This window comes from Cynara cardunculus (assembly GCF_001531365.2).
Source record: "Cynara cardunculus var. scolymus isolate 2C chromosome LG 12, CcrdV1, whole genome shotgun sequence".
Lineage (NCBI taxonomy): Eukaryota > Viridiplantae > Streptophyta > Magnoliopsida > Asterales > Asteraceae > Cynara > Cynara cardunculus.
In genome coordinates, this window is record NC_037539.1 from 3,225,746 (window position 1) to 3,245,226 (window position 19,481).

Sequence of the window (19,481 nt, forward strand, 5' to 3'; positions counted from 1 at the left end):
AATTGATACACGATTATGTATATTAATTTGATAAAGGTTTAAAATGAAACATTTAAAAGTAAAAGACGTAAAGTAAATTAATTAACTAATTATAAGAGTATAATGTGTAATTTTAAAAAAATCTTATGTGAGAGGGTGAGTGTATGTGAGGAGAGGAAGGAGTGAAAAAGTGATATAAATGGTATATTGGTTATTTAGTATTTTAAGACTTTAAGACTTTTGTTAAATTTGATTTATAAGATAGTATAGATATATTTTATTATTCTGATATATTTTAAAATTAAATTATTAAAGTTACAGGATGAGAGTTGGGACTCTTTAGTTTTTTTGAGAACCTAGAAGGCTCTACATATCATTCTTAGCATGCTTATGTCAAAAGTCCTAATCGACCAGCAATTGATAGAGTAGGTAGTTGTTTAAAGTTTGATCACAATGATGTTTTTCTTTTACTTTTTGATTCCACATTTGTTAATTAAAAGTTTTTAGGTCTGTTAGCTTGTGGGCAAGCCCGGTCCGTTTATAGGACGGACAATGGCAAGTTGTCAAGCCCAAAAAAAGGGTTTGAGTTTACAATATTAGGTTCGTTGGACAAAAAAACAAGTTAGACCCGGCCCAAGCCGGACCCAAACCCATAAATGATCACCTCTAATTTCCACGTATTCCTACATGATATCAGAGACAAGATTTTTCCTTCTAGAAGCTCTTTACTCAGTCTGGGGCAATCCATACTAGCCTAGCTCCCTCTCGATACTCTGGGAGCCTGGGACAATAAGTGTCCGTTCAGACTTCGTTGGAGGGGGCGTATTAGAGTTTTACGTCAACTAGATTCGTATTAATTTTCTACTATATATGTTGGAACCTTTATTTTCTTCTTGAAGGCTCTTTTGGAACAAAATACGAGTTTCTATGTGGTCTCACATTTTTAAAATTTAATGTTTTAGGATTATTGTTTTCAGCTTGATAGGATATGGTGTATTAATGACTTTATGTTGGTATCAAGTTATCCAAAAATTTAAAATGATAATTTTGACAGGTTTTTAAAATTGAGGTACTGTTTTGTTAATTAGAGATTTACGAGGGACCCAACTGTTAATAATCATAAGGCTGAGTATGTGTAGGGGCCAGGGGGCAACAGTTTTAAGGAATAACGACCATCAGAAATTGAGAATTGAGGGTGGGACCTGTCGTTTTATTTATTATTTTACCCACCATGTCCCTCATCTTTTTGCTTTATTCCTTATACCCCCTTTTTGTTTCTCTTTTTCTTTTTGTGACCCCACTTATCCTTGTGTTACGATAATACGATATGGCCTCCATGTACTTTAAGACTTTCATACATTAGTTTGTCGCTTACTTAACTGAGTGTCAGATGTTGTTTGTTTACCTTTTAATAGTTCAATTAAGAGACAAACTCTGAATCGTTAAGAGATTAATCTTGTTTGACAAAAAAAAAGTTTGTCTCATAATGTTTGTAAAACCCTCTGAATGATTTTGTATATTGGGTCTCCCTTAACCATTCAATTTCATTTTGAATAATTATCAAACAATTATATTTCATTTTTCATTATATTATAAGAGTCTCTTAATATACAACTAGATCTGATGTCATTTTGTAATACAGGAAATAGAGGACCCGGAAGAACACCATTGGATTGGCCAACAAGACTAAAGATAGCAAGCGGAGCAGGCAGAGGCCTAGCCTTTATTCACACTTCCGGCAACACCCTTAAACTCACACACGGCAACATCAAATCCACAAACATCCTTATCGATAAATCCGGCAACGCATGCGTCTCCGACATTGGGCTCTCCGCCTTTACCCCCACAACAGCCTCCACGCGGTCCATCGGCTACCGTGCACCTGAATTATCATCGGCAACCAATCGTAAGTCCACTCAGAAATCCGACATCTACTCTTTTGGAATTCTATTGTTGGAGCTTCTCACCGGTAAATGCCCGTCCATCATGGACGATGGTGGGGTTGTGGACCTGCCACGGTGGGTTCAATCGGTGGTGAGAGAAGAATGGACGGCGGAGGTGTTTGATTTGGAGTTGATGAGTTTCAAGGATATCGAAGAAGAAATGGTGGGGTTGTTGCACATCGCTTTATCATGTACCTCGGTTGCGCCAGATCAACGACCCGAGATGGGCCATGTCGTGAAAATGATTCACGACATAGAGGGGGTCGATATTTCACCAAGCCATGACATGCCCGACTCCACCTCTAATTCTCCTTCAGTTATCGGAGCATGACAAACCAATCCATAGCGTTTCCTTCTTGTCATTTTTATGTTTCAGCACGTACTTTAATCAAATCATCATCTTATTGATTTATTGTAAATCATACGTAACCTGTTTACTTTAAGTACGACATTTTGTTGTAACGATTGTATGGTATTATTTCATATTTTCGAACAAATGCAAGTAGTTTTAGGTCGATTTTTAAAGCGACATGGGCTAAATCAAGAACTAGAATTCCAATGTACCTCTTGGTATGATTCCAATTCCATTGGAATGATCAATTTCTTTGTTTGGTTCATAAATTAAAATGGATAGAATTCTTTGAATTCCATGAATTAATAAATTCAGCATTCTTTAGCACAAGTGAATGAATTGAATTCCAACTATTTACATCTGGTTTAACAAACACCATCCATTCCACCCCGACCACCAATATCACCAAGCTACTATTGCCGTCATCACATCTACCACCTCCGACCACCAATATCACTTTGTCACAATGTTGTTGTCATAGCTACCACCCCCGTTCTCGCCTCCAAACAAAAGTGGAGGTTTTAATTACTTGTGAGATTCAACCACAAGAATGGTGTCTGGTTGGTTTGAGCTTGGCTTCAAATGTCAAAAGTATCCGGAGGTCCCAGGTTCAAATATAAGAAGAAATAAAAATCTTCTTGTGGTCACGAAGATTCAAATGCAACGACTCCAGACTATCTGTAAGGCAGATGGTCGTCTTAAGATTAGTCGGCTCGCATAACGAGTTGGATATTCAGGTTAATCCAAAAAAAATTATTTGTGAGATTCTATTTCAGTTCAAGCCAAACGGATGGTCAAATTTCATCAAAATCCCATTATTAATTATTTTAAAATCAAATTCTTTTTGATGAATTCTGATTCCAACAAATTTCATTCTAAGCTAAGGCTTTTCATTATGTATATAAGAATAAAATAATTTGAAGTAAATAAAGTAAAATAACAAATAACTCTGCTTTGAGAAAAGAAAAGTTATAGGTCGTTGAATTGCATAAGACTTGGTGCAATTCTTAACAACCTATCCAAGGCATGAGATGTGAATTTCCTCGCAAACAAGTGACATATTTGGTTTCCCTTCCCGTTGTACTCGCAACTCGTATCACTCCTTAATTTCTCCAAAAACTCCTCAGTCACATCGTTTCTTGTGTACCGAGTCGGGTGGGGCCCACCTTTTGCCCAGTCAACAAATGTCAAAGTCCGATTGGCATTTGTCTCCGCAAATCTCTTGGTAACAAATGTTGGCAAGTAATGCTCGTCTGCATAGCATTGGCCATCACAATAGTCGTGGAAAACCGAGAAATACATCGTGTCGGAGATCACCTCGGTTGCTAGGTCACGATCCATCTCAAACCATTGCGACCCTTTTCGCCATTCGTAGATTACGACAGTCGGAGCCATTTTGGGGCTATAACGTCCGCGGCCAACAGGCCCCTCTAGATCATAGGACTCCACGAAGTTATGGTTGGAGTTGGTAAGGTAAGAGTAAACGGTTGAGAAATTAAAGAGGGGAATACAGGCGTCAGACAGGAGAATAAATCGTTGATTCGAGAAATCTAGAAGAGCGTTTGCTAGCAGTCGACGCTCCGCTTCGATCATGTTGACCTTTCCCCATTCAACATCCTGTAATTCATAAACGAATAATTAGTTAAAAATAAAATATTGATTATAATTTAATAAATAAATTATAAATTATATTGCCTCAATAATTACACTCACATGCCCAAATGGTAAAATACAATAAAATCCAATTCAAATCAATATGAATCGTATCAATGTCCTCCAATTGTTTTTATAAAAAAATATTTTAAAATATACAAAAAATAAAATTAAAATTAAAAATCCAGCAAGGTTTTGAAAAGAAGGCCGGCGTCATGCTCGTCCAGCTTGGATTTCATCATACAACTTTGTGGCTGTGATTTCGTTTCTACACCTTTTTTCCTTTTGTTTTTTATTTTCTTAAAAATAAATATTCTAATTTATTTAAATATATTTTAATAATTTTGTTAAATTCAAAATTCCTGAAATAATTGAACGATTGATTATGCTTTAAGGAAAACTAAAATGATTTTACGACTAATGAAAATAATTCAAAAAAATTATCTTTCTAATTAAGTAACTTCCAATCATTTAAATTATATATACACACACATATATATAGAAGTGAGTTATTATACAACCCCTTACATTTGTAAAACCAATACAACTCAATCTCAATCGTTCATTTAATTTGATGAATATGTAATTTCATAATATAAAATATTAATCATAATTAATAAACTTATACATCTTCCATAGATATTCAAATCATAATAAATAAACTCTCCTCATTTCCGTAAACATAGCATTTAAAACGAACTCTATAAAACACACACACACACACACATAAACTTAAGATAGTGAGACCCGATCATCTAAATAACACTTAACCTTCACAGTGTTTTTACTATGAAAGTTGGGTGTTGTCTGTATCGTTAAAGAGTTTTGCTATGAAGTTTCAATGATCATCACAAAAAGAGACCAGTCTAACAAGAACCTAACCCTTGTATATATAATATGTACACATATATACATCATTTTGAAACCAATGTGTTTGTTTCTATTTTGCAAGATTAAATGCATCGTTATATATTGTTAAATATTTATTTTTAATGTATGATTTTATATTGTTTTGTAATTAGTAAAGATGACAATTTCAAAAAAATTCAAATTTAAGGATGGTACAACTTTTTATGCATATGATACAAACCCCGAAGCGAAAGATTAAAGGGATATGGAATTTTGTTACCTTACTAGGAATTCTCCGGCCATGAAACACGGAATCTTCCGGCTCGGTGCCGTTGGAAGATGAATTGGACCTATGAACATAGATGGTGTAAAGACCTTCATTCCCTTTGAAAAATCTGTCCCACAACGGCGATAATACCACCGGACCTCTCGTCAAAAACATGAACGCAACTTTTGGAATTCTGTTGTATGGATAATCTGTGACTTTAGGAACCATCGATGCTCTCCAAAGCAACTCTTCATCGGTCATATCGTGCATCAATTCGGGAGGGTTGAGATAGCTTCCTAATCCTACCTTCATCGGCGACGGAGTGGTTGATTCCGGTGGCGTAATGACGTCTGTGAAGGCACTGGTGGTGGTGGTGGTGGTGGTGGAGGAGAGAGAGAATTGCGTGAATTGGAGGTTGAAGGAGACGTTTTTGAGATGGAAACTGAGGATGATACCGAAACATAAACCGAAAGCAAAGAAGAGGATGATAGAAAGGAGATTAACTAGATGTAATGGAGCATTGAAGAACTTGAAGAGTGAAATCATTGAGTAATGATTCTGATTACTGTTCTTCATGGTTTTCCAATCTAGATCTAGTGAGAGTGATGGAAATGGAAATGGAATTGGAATCGGAATTGGAGATCCAGAAAGGTTATTATTGAAAGTGGGAGAAGGAAACGAAGGGATTTATGAAGGGAATTGAAGGGGCGTGTGGGAAAGACTTGGCGTTGGCGGTGAGAATGATTCAAAAAGCCCAAGTCAACAGCAACGTCGTCTTTCTTTCCTTAAAAGAAAATAAATTTCCCAATTATTTTTATTTCAAATATAATTATTGATTATTAATATTAATATTAATATTAATATAACTCGGCACACCAGCAGCCGGTCTTTGACAGTTTTATTTTATATGTTGTCTAGTAATGCATTTATTATTTTTTTGTAAATTAAATATTACATATTTTTATTTATTTATATATAATTTTTTAAATTTTGTATAAAATCGTATCTATATACTTCATGCATGATAAACATATGTCATCTAAATATTACATATTTTTATTTATTATTGAAAGAGAACTAAGGTTGTCTCGATAAAAGATAAGAGACTGGTATCTTTTTTATCGGATGCGTTTTAAAGCCGTGAGTGCAGATGTGTGTATAGGGAGTACAATATTTGGTACGATTGGTTTGAGATGTTACAGATTGTATCAGAGTCGGAAACCGAACTGGTGTATCAGCAAGGACACTAGGCTCCCAAGGGGGTGGTTTGTAAGATCCCACATCGGTTGGGGATGGAATTAAGGACTAAATACCTCATCTACTATATGTGTTTTAAAATCGTCAGTCCTAGTATGTGGATAAAACGGACAAATTTTAAACGGTTAGCCCGTGATGTTACTATAAGACCCCACATTGATTGGGGAGGGAAATAAAAGTTGCCTTATAAAGGCTTGGATATCTCCTCTATCAGACGTGTTTTTAAAACCATGAGTCTAGGTGTGTGGACAAATTGGACAATATCTAGTATGGTTAGTCTGGAATGTTACAGATGGTATCAGAGCCAGGAAACGGACGGGTGTGCCAGCGAGAAAGTTAGGCCTCCCAAAGAGGTGGATTGTAGGATTCCACATCGGTCAGGGAAGGGAACAAAGATTGCCTTGTAAGGGTTTGGATACCTCCTCTATCAATCAAGTTTTTAAAACCGTAAGTCTAGATGGACAAAACGGATAATATATGATACAGTTAGCCTTAAATGTTACATTTACAGCTAATAAAAGGGAAAGTTTACGCATGGGCTCATTACCTTATTTCCAACAAATTTTATGACCATATTAATTAAATAGACTCGAAAGCAATCTTTATTTAAGATAAATTAATTTACAAGGACTTCAACACACAGTTCATATTTATGAAAATAATCAATGAAAACGAACTATACATCTTTATAAACATGACTTTTGAATCATCTCGTATTTACACTAGTTTTGGCTATAGTTATGGACATAGACCACTTACCAGTATCGTTTTGATTGGAGGCGTCTACATTATGGACAAATAAACGAATGACGACTAAAGGGTCGTTTACTAAATGTTTGTCAGCTAAGTGTTTACAGGCAAAAATCGCCACATTCACTTACCTTTTCGGATAACATTCTCAGCTATCAAAATAATTGTTTTGTAAACGTCTTTTATCTAGTAAACATTTGTTGAGTAAGAGTATTCTATTTCACTTACAAGGTAAGACTCTTGGCCTTTGCTATGTCTCTTACGGGGTAAAATTCACGATCGTTGTCATGCTCACCCGATATGGTCAGTGATACCTGCTAAACATTAACCCGATAAGTATTTGATAAACAACCCTAATTTCAATTTTAAAAAAAAAAGAATAGATAAAAAAAATATATTTAAATAAAAAAAGCCGTTTGCTTTTTAAAGGTGGATTTTTAAAAACTATTTCCAAACGACAACAATATGTGGACCTTTTTAAAGTAGTCTTTTTGAATTATGTATATTATTTTATTAATATTATTATTTTTAAAAAATACTGTAAATAAATTCTATAAAAACATATTTGAATCACGATTTGAATCTTATTAAATATTAGATATTAATTTGTTTGTTATTATATTTTATATGCTTTTTCAAACGGAGTAATTATCGCATCTCATTGCTATAGTTTAAGTGATTAAAATATATTTTCTTCACAGTAAAATATTAAAATATTCAGAAAAATACAATAATTACACTTACAGACGAATATTTTAAAATAGAGTAAATTACATTTTTAGTCCCTGTGGTTTGTTATAAATTTCGAGTTTAGTCTCTATGGTTTTAAAATTTTGGTTTTCATCCCTATAATTATAATTCATTTCTATTTTCATCCCTGAGGCTAAAACACTACTTTTTAGTATCAAGGACTAAAATAGAAATAAAATATGAACCATAGAGACGAAAATAGAAATAATTTTTAAATCATAAGTACAAAAAAGATGATGAATTATAAACTATAAGGATAAAATTTGTAATTTCGAGACCACAGAGACGAAATCCGTAATTTTTAACAAACCACATAAACGAAAAATATAATTTTCTCTAAAATATTTAAATATTTTTAATACAATTAGTATTTTTTTTTTGTTATTATAATTTTAGTTTTTTATGAGTTCGATTTCTACTACTAACATTGTTCAAGTGCAAGTTGTTAAGTACCCATCACGTAATTTTTAATAATTTTTTGTTTGTATTTAAACAAAAAGTCATTTACAATTCATTTTTTATAAATCATCTATAGAGACAAAAAATTTAAATCTTTCAAGAAAATGTAAATCGTTAAAACAGTTGGCAAATTGACATTGTTTAAATAATAAAATAATTGGCCATATAAATATGGAGCGGTCCAACAAGGAGGAAAGAAGACAATGGCAAATAACTCTGATATTGGACCGCCGTCCAACACGACCCTTTGATAGGCTGGAACCGGCCTGGAAGGTTCGATAATATACACATGCACCGGTCCGATCAATACGATGAAGCATGCCTCAATTAACTCTTGATCATATATTATTATATTCCAATCATTATATAGTGATTAAGGGGCCGTTTACCAAATGTTTAACCGAGTAAACACTTATCAAGTCACATTACTTTACCGAATCAATATGGCAAAGACCAAAAATCTTACCCGATAAGACCGAAGGCAAAGACTGAGAGTCTTACTCGGTAAGTGACGGCGACGACTCTTACCACGGTTAACGCTTACCAGGTTAGTTGTTGCATACGATACCGTTTTGGTGAACTAAAATATTACTCGGTAAGTAATTGATAGTTTTGAATTTTTCCGGTAAGCACTTACCCGGGTAAGTGTTGGTAAACTGCCCCTAAGATTTTTGTGGGATAACTGTTCATTTATGAGACAAGTTTTATGCACAGACTAATCTTTGGACGATTGTGAATGGTCTGGAGTCAGTACAAATTTACAGATGAACCTTCGTGGCCTCAAGAGTTATGGCAGTGCTCTGATTTGTACCCGGAGTAGATGAAATTTTTCACAAATCACAATATTCCCTAAGGCTTAACCAGTGCACCGTTCAGCCTTTAACTGTTATAAATTATTTATGTTATTAATATTGAATGATAACAATATAATTAATAAAATAAAAAGACTGAACGTACTTTCACATTTTGACTATTAAGTACTTGAGCTTTTTCTAATAGATTAAATTTTTGAACTTATTGAAATCGAACAAATAAATTACTGAACTTAATGAAACTGAAAAACCCAACAAACTTTTATTAATTTTGTATCATGGGTCTTCGCTGACCATTCAGCGCCCTAATTTCGTTGTAAATAATTATCAAACAATTATTTTTTATTTTGCACCATATCACGAGAGCATCTTAATCCTTCAGCATCATACTCTTCAGCATCTGCCAAACAGCCACAAATATACATAAACAATGGGAAGGACTATTAATGACAATTAAAGAAAAATTGAGGGTGTAAAGTAAGTTAAAAAATTTGAAAGTTACAATGAGAATCCATGAATGAGGTGGACTTCAACTTATGTTAATATTTTTATTTGTCTAATTATTTTTTTCTATTGTCCTTTATTTCAAATTAATCTTTTTTTTATTAACCTACACATTCAATCCGTTATGCGAGCTGACTAATTTTAGAGCGACCACCTGCTTTGCAGATAGCCTGGAGTCACCGTATTTGAACCTCTGTGGTCACAATAGGAATTTTTATTTCTTCTTGGATTTGAACCTAAGACATCTTGATACTTTTGAACTTTGAAGCCAAGCTCAAATCAATCAAACACCACCCTTTATTTCAAATTAATCTTTTATACAAATTAATTTAATCACTTTACATGACAATAACAATAAATAATATATAATTAATATTTTTTTATTATATATAATTAAAAAATAAAAGATTCTTTTCATTTTCCCATATCCCATCTTCTCATTCTCTCTTTTTATGATCCCATTGAATCTCTTTTTATATCTCCTCCACTTGTAACCTCCTTTTCCACTCATCCCCCCATTCAACTCCTTTCCTTTTTAGTAGCCCTCCACAATTAACCCCTTTTTCAATTTATTTAATATTTTTTTCCAATTTAAAAATAAATAAATATAATTTATATTTAATATTTCATAAAAATAATAGAAACTTGTGTTTTTCAGTAATTAATTGTTTTAATCCATTAACAGCTTCAAAATACACGATCGAATCTAACTTACAGCTTACATTCTAAAAATACAAGTCATCACGACACTGTGTTTGTGATTACATAAAAGACGGAGAAAAAAAAACCCTGAACGCTATGGGCTGAACCCGAACAAGCTTGGAGCATTCTTCAGTAACGGCTCTAAAGTGTTTGGATGAAACTTCCTAGCAAATAAGAAGCAAATCGAGCTACTAGCACCGTTATAAGTACAATTGGTTTCATATCTGATTCGATTCAGAAACTCGATTGTAATGTCTTTTCTCATAAACGTTGTAGGATGGGACTTGCCACCCGACCAATCAGTCCATGTTACTGTCGTATTTGTGATCAAATCAGGACGAACCTTGTTTATGAGTGTCGGTAAGTAATGTTCGTCCATGTAACAAGGTGGCAAGCAATGGTTTTGAAACACATGATAATACTTTCTATCTGAAATTATTTCAACTGCTAGCTCTCTATCAGCTTCGAACCATTGGGAGCCTTTACGCCAATCTTGCAATGTTATTGTGGGACCCATTTGCTTGTTGTATCTCCCACGACCGATTTTTCTTGGATCATCAAATGAACTAAGAAAACTTTTGTTGGCATTTGTAAGGTAACTGTAGATCGTCGTGAAATTGAATAGAGGAATACATGTTTCTGACAGCAGTATGAACCTTTGATTGGAGAAGTCAAGTAGTGCATTTGCTAAAAGTCTTTTCTCGGCATCAATCATGGTTGGTTTTCCCCACTGAACATGCTGTATAAAGAAAACATAAAAGACATTTTTTCAATTAAAAACCCTTGTATTTTATACTTTGTTATTAATAAAAAAAATAAAAATATTTTTCAATAATTAAAAACCGAATTAAGACGCAAAATATTTATTTTTAATTTGTACTACTAGCTGTAAATAGTAATTTAACTTCAATTTAATACACATATATATATATAGAGAGAGAGAGAGAGAGGGGGTGAGGTTTTTACAAACCATGTAATTCTTAAACCTTACAAATCGATCTCAATCATACGTGAGTCAGGTAGATAATTAACGGTGTATATTAAATTGGTTCCTAAATTTACTCTCAGCTGCATTTTATAGGCCAAATCAAATACAAACAACTTAAATGTTAGGGGTTGTTTGGCAGTTGCTGAATGGTTTGGTGCAAAATGATTAAAAGTAGTCAGAATGATTAAGAGGCTCTCACGATATAGTATAAAACGAAATATAATTCTTTGGTAATTGTTTACAATAAATTTAGGGCACTGAATGGTTAAGGAAGACTTATGATACAAAATCATTCAGAGGATTTTGGAACCATTAAGAGACATATTTTTTTTGTTAAACAAGATTCACCTCTTAGAAATTCAGAAGTTGCATCTTAATAGAACTATTAAGAAGTAAACAAACAACCCCTAATTGGTTATGATATTTACTTTATACAAACAAGATTCACGCTATAAAAACCAATCTTAACCGTCCATGCAAATTATCAAATCAATTTAAACGATGTGATTAAATTGGTTCCGAATTTTACTTTTATAACCTTATCTGCAACTGATTTGATAACCGCTTAAAAAATTCAAAATACACAAAATCAAGGGCTGATATTGGTTTATACAGTGTGTAACATTTAGACGGCATGTATTTAATTTGTATACTATATATATATATATATATATATATATATATTTGTAACAAATTTTACAATATGGGTATTTTAGTATTTATAAAATATCAAATGTACCCTTTGTTTTTTCTAGATAGAATTACGTTATAAAAATGTAGAGTTTGTGCTTCAAACCTGGCTTGGTATTTTTCTTTTATAAAACACTGATGAATTTGGAGGTTCATTGGCGAAATCCGGAGATGTATGCAAGTATATTGAGAAAAGGCCTTCATGCCCTTCAAAGAACTTTTCCCAAAATGGCCCCAAGGGCAAACCTCCCCTTGTCAAGAACATAAAGGCCAATTTCTGTGGATGTTCCGCAACATGTGGGACTCTCATGGCTTTCTGTATTAGCTCTTCATCACTCATCGAGTGCCAAAGATCCACGAAACCAGTTGAATCGGTAAATCCAACAACACGAGCCGGTGAAGGAGTAGAAGATGATGAAGATCCATGACAAAGATAGATCGAAGAAGAATGAGTCTTTGTAACCACTGTGAAACGAGGGAAGTACAAATCTTTTGGGATTATAACCGTCTTGTAGCGGTGGGTGATGAATGTACCAAGAACAAACACGATAAACGCCATGAACACACACATGGTTATGGTGGAAGCTACATGGATACTGCTTTCGCTCATCAACTGTTTCAATCCCTTCATCTTTCTTTTGACAGACATTTTTGGAAACTAATACAGTTTCAGATGATCTATAATAACTTATAACATAAACCAACAACATAACTAAAAGCACAAGAGAAAGGCTTTTTCTTCTCGACTTGTAGGAATTGTGTGACTCAAACACATGATATAACATGAACGTTTCACACCAATCTTGATGTCATGATGATTGATCTCGTTTTTTTTGGACCTTTACGTATGTAACGTACGATCTAAGAATGTATCACGAAAATCATGATTATTATAGTTCAAAAACCAACCATTTAAGCTGCAATAATTTCAAAGAAACATTACATTGAAAATTTTGAATATTTATAACTATTTTTGAAAAAAACCATTTTAATTTGACTTCGTAGATAAGTGTATATATTTCTATTTTAATTTGTCTCAAAATAAATATTCACTTTATAATTTTACTCTTAATTGTGAAATTAACTTTCTAGTTTTACCCTTAATTGTGAAATTAAATGAAGACGTTATTCATTTTTCTATATTATTGAGGATTAAATTATCATTGAATTCTGTTAATCAGGACAGTAACAAAGTTAAATGAAACTACATTTACCTTTTTCATCAACTAATTTAAGGGGCCGTTTACTAAACATTTATTTGGTAAGTGCTTACCGGATAAATTTTCTTAGCGGATGAACATGAGAAGGGTCAAGAATCTTACCGGGTAAGAGCAATGAAAAGAATAGAGAGTCTTACCCGATAAGCACAGATGACAACTCTTACCCAGGTAAGCATACATATAAAAATAAATTATAATGTGGAATCCTATCCGTAAGCACGTACCGGGTAAGCATTTTGGTAAATAGTCTAAATATTTTGTTCACATTTAAACTTGTCAAATCAAAGTTGTTAACAAAACCACCACAATCATCTAGATAATAAGGGGTTATTTGTTTACCTCTTAATAGTTTTATTAAAAAAAAACATCTGAATCGTTAAGAGATGAATCTTGTTTGGCAAAAAAAAAAAGTCCGTCTCTTAATGTATCTAAAACTTTCTGAATGATTTTGTATCTTGTGTTTCCCTTAACTATTCAGCGCCCTAATTCCATTGTAAACAATTACCAAACAATTATATTTCATTTTGTACTATATCATAAAAGTCTTTTAATCATTCTGACAACTTAATTATTTTATATCAAATCATTCAAGAACTATCAGACAACTCCTAACATTGCAATGAGATTTCAATGCCATATTAATTTAAATGCTCATGATAGAATATCAAAATTAATGCTTCTCTTGGAAGAAGAAAACAATCAAACTCTTCAATTTGATATGAATAATATTACTAACAACGTCAATCGTTATTGTTGATTTTTTCAACAAATTTGTTAATTACACCACCACGATAATCACCAAAGGACCTTTTGCTTAGTCGGTGGTGAATGCGGAAACTTTTATAGTTAGGGGCATATTTAGGGGTGTAGTCGTGTAGATAAAAAAAATTCAAAACCAAATAATTCGTTCGGATGAAAACGGTTTTGGGCTCTCCTTTTCGGCTTAAACAGTTCAGTTAACCGAATAAAGATAACTTATTCAGGTCGATTTTCAGTTGACTTTTTACTAATTCATCGAGGTGATAATTTCTATATTTTATATCTCGAACGAAAATATCAGTGTGTGCTGTAAATGGAACAATTAACAATCAGGATATCAAGTTGTGGGCCTTTGCCTTGTTCTTGTTGGGCACACAATTAGGAAAATTTACTAAACAATTTTTTTATAGTTTTTTTTTTTTAAATGGTGGGTTTGTTGGGGGCCTAGGACCCCTACACTGGATCCGCCAGTGGGCCTAACACTATTGTAGTATTTGGCCTCCTAGGAGGTCAGAGGTTCAAACCTCAACAAATGCAAGGAGAATGTGTGAGTTTATTTGTTGCATTTGCTATATATAAATATTATATACTTCAAAAACGATTTAGATAATCACATTCATTTAAATGCTCATAATAGAGCAGAGAAATCAAAGCTTCTCTTAGAAGAACAAAAATCGATATATACTTCCGTTTCCCTCGATGTTTGTTTGAAGTTATGTGACGATAATCAAACCAAGAAATTGTAGGAGAACTCTATTTATTTTATTTATTAGTATTAGCGAACACATTTACACAAAAAACGTTCATCGATCATCATAATGATCGGGAATCTTGGTTTTCACATTAGGTGAGGACGCTCAGCAAATCGACCATTAAAGAATGCAATCGAACGAGTTAACGTATTTGCCAGCGTGTCATTCTTGCTTAAAATGGGAATCGTAATCACAAGAATAGGATGAATGCCAACTGGATGGATGTGATTGGTTATCACGGTTCTTAAGATTTTCAATTTTTTTATTTGATTAGGACCCACACACATACAAACACACACTTGAAAACAATGATACATTAATATAAGGTTAAAGTATATTAATATATTTCTTACAATAAAATGTTAGCATATGTTAATATATTATGTACATTGATTTGAGTTCACGTGAGACCAAACTGCTTTCGTGAGATACATGAGACTACATTTTTACACTTGAAATTTCACAGCAATTCATGGTGAATGTAAAAAAATTCGAAACTTCACAGCAAAAACATTGTGAAGGTTATATTTACAGTGTTTTGTTGTGAAGTTTTAAGTGTAAAAAGATGGTCTCACGGGTCTTACGAAAACATGCTGCTCTCACGTAATTCCAAGTCCATGTACACTTGTTAACGAAATGGTTTTTACGTTTGTTGATTTTTTCACTAAGGGGCCGTTTACCAAACGCTTACTCGGGTAAGCGCTTTACCAAGTCACATTACCTAATCGGATGAATATGGTAAGAGCCAAGAATCTTACCCGGTAAGAGCGAAACAAGGACCAAGTTCTTACCCGGTAAGTGAGGGCGACGACTTTTACCATGGTAAACACTTACCGAGTAAATTGTTGTATGCGATGTCATTTTGGTGGAAAAAAATCTTACCCGGTAAGTATATATAATAGTGTTAAATTTTATTGATGAATACTTATCGGGTAGGTATTTGGTAAACGGACCCTAACAACAAAAACCCTTTCTTTTTATTTTCTTATTAAAATCAAAAGATTTTTTTTCCAAAGAAAATATATATCGATTTTGTTAGCCCACTTCACGAGCTGTCCGATTGCTTGTGGTGGGCTTTTTCTGGCATAGCTGAGCTGAGCCTGAGATTACGTTCTTCACCTCACCCAAGCAAACCAAGGTGAAAACGGAAAATGAAGACCCACCCACATACGATGGTCAAAATTCTTTACCTTTTTCAAATACCCTAATCGGTTTTTTTTCTTTCATATACATGATCTTGGCCTTTTTGCTTTCTTTCTCTGTTGGAATTCTCTGTAGTAGGTTTAATTTATCATTTATTCTGATGGAAATAGAAAGCGGGATCGCTCTTGGATATCGATCTTGAATGTTCTTCTTTTCCTTCCGTGGGAAAATTTTAATCTCGGATCTTTTGGGAAGCCATTGATAAGCTCTTTTTTGGGTTGATTTTTCACTCTCAGAGGTCTGATATTCGAGACGGATAGAAGATAAAAGAAAAGGGCATGGGAGGTTCGAAGACGGAAGGGGGCACCTCTTCCTCAACCCCTTTAATTACAAATCGTAGAGACCCATATGAGGTTTTGAGTGTTTCAAGAGATTCTTCTGATCAGGAGATTAAATCTGCTTATAGAAAACTTGCTCTCAAGTTAGTTTTTCTCCTCTTTCATATTTCTTAAGGTTATTATTCATATGTGTTCATTGTTTTTCAAATTTGTTGGAATTGTCGTTTGAATTTGGGATACCAAGACTTGCCATGTTATGAATTGCTGGTTGGCATTGGGTTGGTCTCATGTACATGCTGTTTTTGTGGATCGTTGAAAGCCATGAAAGAGTAACAATGAGCATCAGTTGATGCAATGCCAAATGCTATTCTATTCTATGAGTTTGTGTTACTATTTAGAGTATTGCACTAGATTAGTACTTTTTATGGTTTGTCTTGCCTCTCTTTTCATACTTTCCTTGATGTCTATTCCGTTGAGTGCGTAAATTTGTAATCATTTTGGACATTCTAATAGTTAGTTATAGAAATTGAACTAGTTCATTATCTAAATCAATGCCTCTTGAGTCCATTTGTCATTGAAGAAGAATTGAGTTGGATATGACTTGTGAGTAATAGTATAAACTTCTCCACGCCGCACCTAGTTGTTTCGCTATCTTGTATTCTTTGTCATGAACTTGGTTAAACAATTACTATTTTTCATGATCGAATCCAAGATAGTTCTCGGGGGATGTTGATATAAATCTTTGCTCTTTGAGTTCATTTGTTATGAAAGAAATATGATATTGAGTTTGATTCGATTTGGCTTGTTGGTAATTGTAACACTTCTCTTTAAGTTTGTTTGTGATACTCTGATGTATATTGCTGACCTTTTTTAATAATGGAAGCTTAGAACGTTGCGAATCAATGTTAATTGGTGCATCATTGATGCATTTTGTGTTTTGGTTAACAGGGTCTTGCATTATTTTTAACATTTCTTTCTTGATGTTTATGAAGTTCAGTTTGAAATTTGTATCTGGTATGTCACGACTTGCACAAGAAAGGACTATAATGTGACATTAGGTTATGTAGTTAAGTGTTTTAATACTGGTTCTATACAGGTATCACCCTGACAAAAATGCTAGTAATCCTGAAGCCTCGGAATTATTCAAGGAGGTTGCCTATTCTTACAGCATTTTATCCGACCCAGAAAAAAGAAGACAATATGATAATGCGGGGTTTGAGGTAGTCTTCTCTGCTGCATTTTGCTTCTCACTGTTAGTGTATAAGTATGTGTTATGTTAACTTGCATGTTGCTTGTTAGGAATTCTTTAAAAGATTGGGTGATTGTAGTTGGTTCAGAACAAATAACAAGTTCATCTACGATCCTATTTCTGTTGTACTTAGCGTCGTAAAGTCATCTGGAGCATGACAATTCATTCTTTAGTGTTTAGTTGAGTAAGACCGGGTGAATATAACAATTGTGCAATAGTCTGAAGTTGATCTTTGAACTTCTTTTTTTCTTGACTTGCTGGATGGCAACGAGAAAGAAAAAGAACAATGCAAAAGTCTTCTTTTTAAAGGTAGCAACAATTAAACACTAAACTCAAGTTAATAGGGATATTTTAAGCATCCAATCAACACCAATTTTAGGGTAAATTTAACATAAAAATGTATAAAATTGGTACTTATCAATCTTTTATTCACATTAGATCTTTCATTCAAGGTGTTCTTTATATTGATAATGCATGCATTGACTAACCATAGAACAAATGCAATAACAGGCCTTGTATGTGATAAGTAAATTAACCCTCCAACCAACTGTTGATATTGTTGCTTCTTGAGTGGAATTCTGGTATAAACTGGTGTTAAATGCTTGTAATTGAATTGATACGAAAAGGAAATCACTCCAACGGCATTCGAGAGGCCATGGTCTCTCCCAGAGCAAAGCTCGTATTACAATTAAATTGGAAAAAACAGAATACCCAAAACAGGAAGCACCCCGCCAACAAAAAGGCTCCCGCACCCTAAACAAAAGGAAAACCCGAAAATACTCCTAAGACATTATTTAAAACAGAAAGTAAGGAACCACACTAATTTCCCCTCCTCCTATATGTGAACCGAACCGGGGGTACACCAAACTCCTTCGTTGATACTTGATACGTTCAAGCTTTTGGTTGGGATCTATTGGGGTACATAGGTTTGCACACACTCATCGGTGTCCTTAGGAGATCAACTGCGTATTTCCTCTGCGAGATCACGATGCCTTGATTCGACTTGCAATTTCTATGCCCAAATATATCTCAACTCTCCCTAGTCCCTTACTTTGATTAAAGGTTTTAAAAAGCAGAATCGTATCTCAAGGTGTTTTCCCTCAACGAGGTGAGGCAGTCCCGAGGTAGAAATATATATACCAATATATTAATGTACACAAATATATTTATATTTTATACCAATCTGTATTCAACTACTTATACACAGAAAATATATGCAATATATATTCCCATACCCACACCCACACCCACACCCACACCCACACCCACACCCACACCCACACCCACATATATATATATATATATATATATATATATATATATGATACTAAATTACTAAAAGAATATACAAAACTTTTTTCAATCATGAAATATAGATATAGTAACAGAGAATAAAAATATTGATATTAATAATATATTTAATATGGTCAAGCTCAAAGAAAAAAATATTAAAATATCAACAAAGTGGGAGTAGAAGTGTGACCATGACTATGGCGTATAGTAGAGACTAAATATAAAAGAAGTGTATCCACTATCCAGTATATACATATACATAATACTCTAGTGAACTAGAGAAGAATCGAAGAAGAAAATGCAAAAAAAGGGAGAAAGCTGGAACTCGTGAAGGACAACAGACGGGTAGCGAATAGGGCGTAGCAGAACCAGAGAAGAACAAGGTTTTAGAAAAAGAAATCAAGAAGGTCTCATCCATTTTTTTTATAGTGTAGCCTCTGTATTGAGGCATAAGCCTCTTCACCGCCTCAGACAACCAAGGTGTACGTCTCTTCTGGGACTGAGAGGCACCACCTTAGGTGCGATTCAACTCGAGGCGCACCTTGAGGCGTACACCTTACACGCTTTTTTAGAACCATGCTTAGATTTTGTAGAGTAGTATTACTTCAACAGGAAACAAATATGAACACAACAAACTTATAGAGAAGCCAACAATGTTTTCTCTTATTCAAATCAGCAGCAACTACAGGCTTTTATAGCCAAAACAGAGAGAGAAAGCTACAAATAAAAAGGCTAAAAAATAGGAATAAACAAAGAACAAATCAAAGCCTA

At 33.8% G+C, this 19,481-nt stretch overlaps 4 protein-coding genes across 4 annotated transcripts in view; 2 read left to right on the plus strand and 2 right to left on the minus strand.

The window, feature by feature from the left end:
• LOC112522755 (probable leucine-rich repeat receptor-like protein kinase At1g68400) overlaps positions 1–2,471 on the plus strand; it is a 5,620-nt gene extending 3,149 nt beyond the window's left edge. Inside the window, exon 2 of the mRNA XM_025132057.1 lies at positions 1,622–2,471. Within this exon, the coding sequence (XP_024987825.1) occupies positions 1,622–2,253 (632 nt within the window). The 3' untranslated portion in view covers positions 2,254–2,471. The remainder of the gene's footprint in view (positions 1–1,621) is intronic.
• Positions 2,472–3,163: 692 nt separating this feature from the next.
• On the minus strand, positions 3,164–5,636 carry LOC112523362. The gene is made up of 2 exons (XM_025132941.1): positions 5,057–5,636; positions 3,164–3,891 (listed from the first exon to the last, which is right to left on the minus strand). Exons 1-2 carry the CDS (start codon positions 5,618–5,620, stop codon positions 3,244–3,246), a joined length of 1,212 nt encoding a protein of 403 aa, XP_024988709.1. The 5' UTR covers positions 5,621–5,636; the 3' UTR covers positions 3,164–3,243.
• Positions 5,637–10,372: 4,736 nt separating this feature from the next.
• Positions 10,373–12,605, minus strand: LOC112522756. Its single transcript, XM_025132058.1, has 2 exons — positions 12,063–12,605; positions 10,373–11,017 (listed from the first exon to the last, which is right to left on the minus strand). The coding sequence occupies exons 1-2, from the start codon at positions 12,603–12,605 to the stop codon at positions 10,373–10,375; spliced, it is 1,188 nt and encodes a 395-aa protein (XP_024987826.1).
• A 3,254-nt stretch (positions 12,606–15,859) lies between these two features.
• The window catches only part of LOC112523596 (chaperone protein dnaJ 15-like), a 15,150-nt gene continuing 11,528 nt past the window's right edge, over positions 15,860–19,481 (plus strand). The window contains exons 1-2 of the mRNA XM_025133264.1: positions 15,860–16,311; positions 17,265–17,388. Coding sequence (XP_024989032.1) covers positions 16,169–16,311; positions 17,265–17,388 — 267 coding nt within the window. The 5' untranslated portion in view covers positions 15,860–16,168. The remainder of the gene's footprint in view (positions 16,312–17,264; positions 17,389–19,481) is intronic.

Bases quoted from the DNA above. Each gene is read 5' to 3' on its own strand.
- LOC112522756 (XM_025132058.1), bottom strand. From the start codon at position 12,605: ATGTCTGTCAAAAGAAAGATGAAGGGATTGAAACAGTTGATGAGCGAA. The intron at 11,018-12,062 runs GTTTGAAGCACA...TTCTTTATACAG, and splicing joins AAAGAAAAATACCAAGCCAG to CATGTTCAGTGGGGAAAACC.
- LOC112523362 (XM_025132941.1), bottom strand. From the start codon at position 5,620: ATGAAGAACAGTAATCAGAATCATTACTCAATGATTTCACTCTTCAAG. The intron at 3,892-5,056 runs GTAACAAAATTC...TATGAATTACAG, and splicing joins GCCGGAGAATTCCTAGTAAG to GATGTTGAATGGGGAAAGGT.